Genomic DNA, 5,000 nt, shown 5'->3' with positions numbered 1-5,000 from the left:
TTTGAGCACGATACTGTCCGCAACCTCACTGTCCTTGTGAAAAAAGGATAAGGAGCTTAGGAAGCCCATAGATCTGCCTTTAATAAACTGGCAAGAAAAAATAAAGAGTGAAAGATAATCATTTTGAAAAGTCATCTTCTCTGCCTGACAGGTTTTGGAGAATCTGAAAGAATGGATGTGCTAAGAAATCTTAATGTAAAGGTAGGTGAAAAGGAAAAGAAAAGGATTTTTATAGTTTTATTGGGTAGAGATGAAGAATATTTTGGGAGTGAATTTAGAAAAAAAGGTTTGATTTCTGGAAATATGTGGTTTCAAAAAGAAAACCTTATTTTACTACCATGTATCTATCTAGTCTATCATTAGATCGATCTAAAACAATATATTAATCTAACATCCTTAGGTTTTCATATTCGATTTAGTTTTCTTTATTGATTTTTCATGAGGGAAAACGAATGAAAAGAGATCTGCAAACAATTATAGATACTCACAGGATTCACCATCTATTGTATACTCCCTGACGAGTACTGGTCTTCGAAAGGTCTAGAGCCGATGAAGAATGAGGACCGCCTTTGAACCTGAAGAAGTGATGTGAAAAAAAAAAAAATTATGAAAATACTCACTTTCAATAATTTAAAACATTCATGATACTATGATAATGATGCAAAAAGGATGAACTTACTTAATTTATCTTACTTTTGTGAAAAAACAATGAATACCATATGCACGTATCAATTTGAAAAGATAAATTTCAAAATTTTCTGAACAAAAAACCCCCAAAAACTCATCTGCAATAAATACCATGAGCAGAAACGTTTTCGCCAAATCATCCTTTGCACCATTTAGAAAAAAATAGAAAAACTATGACAAACCAGTGATTGTAAATAAAGACGTGATAAAAATAGTTTACATATACAGAAGTGAAAGTTTTGTTCCAAATTCACTAGTAACTTCTTTATACTTCCAAATATTACCCGATTCAAATGCGAAAATAAAAAACTGTGTCTCTCTCCAACAATGGATTGGACTAGATTCCTGAATTTTGGCCAGAGGGACTGGCAATGGAACCTTGGATAGTGACATTTTTGCTGACTTCCATCAGGATCTATTTTTTTTTTTTTTTTTTTTTTTTTTGTAAATCTTATTGATTTGACCCATCTGTTCTTAAAAGGATATGAAAGTATAAAAGGATATGAAAGTAGTTAAGTAAATCTGTCCTTTGGTCTGTCTTCCATGTACTTAGCTGAGATTACAGAATATGAAACCACAGGGATGGATGAAAATACTTTTCAGTCTGAAAAAAAAAAACAGCTGACAATGCAAATAGATTATATACTTATGGATAAAATTATGAATTAGTTGAAAGAACAAAACTGGCCACCAAAGCCAGATACAATAATTGCGAAACATATCAATCCAACAGTTTGTCTTGCAGAGTTTTTAAAGTTCCTTCTAGGTGGCCAGCAGAAATTAGAATCCAATCAGAGTAACAGACTTTCATGGCCAATAGGAAACGTGGAGTGGTGCAGGGGCAACAAATCATGTGAATGGGATTATCCTGCACCCTGAAGTCTCATCTTGTATACCAGCCCCAATACCAGTCACAAACAGGGAATATAAATGGCATAGCATACAGGCTAATTTGAAATCTCCTCTCCAAGCATCTTTCAACGAGGAGAAACTATCCTCCTCAAATGATTGCATAAACTACTTTTGTACTATTTGAGGATGTTGTTAGCAGTTTTGTTTACACAATATCCTCTGTATACTAGCTTGCCTTCATGATTCATTACATCAGAGGATTAGTTCCTGGACTGGATTCAACACCTAGACAAGGGATGCAACCACATTCATGGTGGACAACATTGGCTATCTGCCTAACAAATGCCCCACCAATAGAGATCTCTAATGCCAATGAAATTCTTTCTTAGGCACTGTTAATTGAAGAAACTATCACTTCAATATATTGCTGCTGCTGCGGATCATTGTAAACCAGCAGAAGTAGTGCGAATATTTCAATCCAGTATTGAAATTATCCTAATGATGGAAAAATTTCAAGTAATGTGTAACCTGCTCTCAATTATTGGTAAGTTATCTTGTGATACTAGGCTACGGGATCTAGCTGCTGAGGCAGGAATAATATCATTAGGATTGATTTATATAGTATTAGATGGTAAACAATACAACATAGGAGTAAGACTTAAGAAGCTTGTTTACAATTGATTGATTATTAGAAAGTATCTGGGATCCTAACAGAAAAGGTCCTTGAAGACAAGTTGGTCTACGAATCTTTCATGAGGTTTGCTTGGTCAGGATTTTTAGAATGGTTAGTAAAGATCAAGCATAGATAAAAACAACAAAATATCAATGTGGCTCTGGGACTGATTGATGACTTGTGGATATTCATGTGGCGCTAACTATGTTTTGTACCTGGATAATGAGATGTCGAAAATATTCTTATTTTTTCAGTATCTATTAGAATGAACTGAAAACATCAGAGAACAGTTGACTGGATTCTGGATTCTCTATTTAGATTTAGTAGAAATTATGCTTGTCTAAATAGCATCCAGAAGGTGATTGGCTGGTTTGATGCTTTGCTGCTGATAAAAACAACTGCGAGAGAGAAATCTCAGTGTACATCTTGCAGTTGCATCTTTAGAGGACAAGTAACCCGAGTATCACAGATATTTTCTTGGCGAAGGTTTTCAGTTCAGTTAGGTAATTCAAATCTGTCTGGCTGAACACCAATAGACCAGACATTGGAAGAGGTCAGCCAGACCAGTGGACGAACGAAAAATTTCAGCTTGAAGCCAGTGGCCTCAAGAAGACAGAAACTTGATTGATACACTGAAGCTATTTGGTCTACCAGACCTTCAAGAGTCAAATCAAAATATATCCCGAGTAATAGCAAAATATATTGTGAGTAAAAGCAAAATATTCTCTATACGAAAGGCAAGCATTTAATCCTATAATACTTTAGAAAATGACAATAGAGCAGTGCATTGCATAATTCATTGATATTAGATTTTGGACCAAACGAATTGTCAAGTCAAATATTGGTACCCATTGATAAATGATTAAATATTCTAAAATAGATAGAAACTACATTAAGTAAGAATTGACAAATTACAAAGAAAATTTCTTCGAAAATTCTATAAAATATAATTTAGGATAGAAATACATTTTGTAAGTAATAAATTACGGACAATTTTACAGATCTAGCAATGAAAAAATCAAACAGATTGTAAAATGAATAACTTTGATGAATTAGCAACCACTGAGTGAAGATCAGTAGAATTTAAAATGAATAAGTTTAATGAATTAGCAACTACTGAGTGAAGATAAGTAGATTTCAAAATGAATAAATTTGAATAATTAGCAACCACTGAGTAAGAGCGAAGACCAGTAGATTTTAAAATAAGATTTATGAATTAGCAACCACTGAGTGAAGGTATAAAAGAATTGAGAGCAATATCTGAAATGCTTAAAAAGGAAAAAAAAACAGAGAGAGAGAGAGAGAGAGAGAGAGAGAGAGAGAGAGAGAGAGAGGTAACCTCCAATGTGTATCCTTATGATTATAATTAGAGATACCATTAAATTAAACGAAGAAGAAACACATGTCAATTGTTACAACCTTGAATATCACCATTACCTAGTAAAGAAAAAAAAAATAACTAGAGGGGCACTTGGTAGAGAGCAGACCCTGCTAAAGTAACTTATTTCTCGACCTTTTTCTCAACCTTGAGTTTGACCTTTGACCTTAACACCTACTAAATGGCGTGGATTTTCATACACTAAAATATGTCCAAACTTTTAGCTGGTTACGGGAATTTTACATTTTGCTTGATCGGGACCTTGACCTTAGACCTTGACCTTACAAAATTTAATAATTTCCAGCTTTTTACATGACAGTTAATCCCTGCAAATTTCGTTACTCTACGATAAAAATTGAAGACAGGGGTGAAAACATAACCTCCTTCGAAGTTCGTTGGTGGAGGCAATTATGTAATAAAAACAAAAGCATAAGTAAGAAAAGTAGAAAATTAGAATAAATTTATGGTGTTAAAGGAAAAATATTAGTAATATGTCTCCGAAGAGAGATGAAGAACTTGATGCTATTATACCCAAAACAGAATATTTATGCCAATATTTATATAAAAAAAAGGTAATATTTATCAAGGTATTTGAATATATCATGATCAAAGGCCAGTTTTCAGTTAATGCAAACTACTCTCTAAAATGCTCTTCTTTTCCATTAATAGAAATTTTCTTAATGAAATTTGCATCAATATGTATTCCACACTCATGCTTGGTTAAACAGTCGATTTAAAAGGGTTAACTTACCTCTGAATTAAAGCATATTGTTCTTTCTGGCAGGAAGGACAAGTAGCCTTATCATCACACACTAAAAAGATAAACATCAAAATGTAATTGATATTCATTAAACATTCTAAAGAGCGAGATATAATTCACATCAGCCTCATACAATCTTTTGTTTACATGAATAACATTCTCTTAGAATTGATTTAGTGGAGTTTTAACGTTGGTTAGGGATGATGCTGTGGGAAGTTAGCTAAATTATTGCAGTGTGAGTTTGTCATAAGAAATTTCAGGTTATATTCACTGTTGTTCAGTGAGCTTGTAATACGAAACCTCTAGTTTCATTAATTGTTGCAGAGTGAGCTTGTGATATGAAATCTCAGGTCATATTAATTGTTAGAGAGTGAGCTTCAAATGGAAATCCTCTGGTCATATTAATTGTTGTAGAGAGAGCTTGTCATAAGAAATTTCAGATTATATTAATTGTTGGAGAAAGAGCTTGTAAAGGGAAACCTCTGGTCATATTAAGTGCTGTAGATTGGGTTTGTAATAGAAATTCTTTGATTTTATTATTGTTGTAGAGAGAGATTGTAAGAAGAAATCTCTGGACATATTAATTGCTGTAAAGTGAGCTTGTAATGATAAAACTCTGGTCATATTAATTGTTGTAAAGAGAGTTTGTA

The 5,000-nt window shown here is 33.1% G+C and overlaps 1 protein-coding gene across 1 annotated transcript in view; it reads right to left on the bottom strand.

Annotated features, from left to right (window-relative positions):
- Window positions 1-5,000, bottom strand: part of LOC137652371 (probable serine/threonine-protein kinase DDB_G0278509) — a 147,767-nt gene that overhangs the window by 1,713 nt on the left and 141,054 nt on the right. The window contains 3 exon segments of the mRNA XM_068385743.1: window positions 489-516; window positions 518-575; window positions 4,342-4,402. Coding sequence (XP_068241844.1) covers window positions 489-516; window positions 518-575; window positions 4,342-4,402 — 147 coding nt within the window.

This window comes from Palaemon carinicauda, chromosome 1 (assembly GCF_036898095.1).
Source record: "Palaemon carinicauda isolate YSFRI2023 chromosome 1, ASM3689809v2, whole genome shotgun sequence".
Lineage (NCBI taxonomy): Eukaryota > Metazoa > Arthropoda > Malacostraca > Decapoda > Palaemonidae > Palaemon > Palaemon carinicauda.
This window is presented reverse-complemented; position numbering and strand designations above follow the sequence as displayed.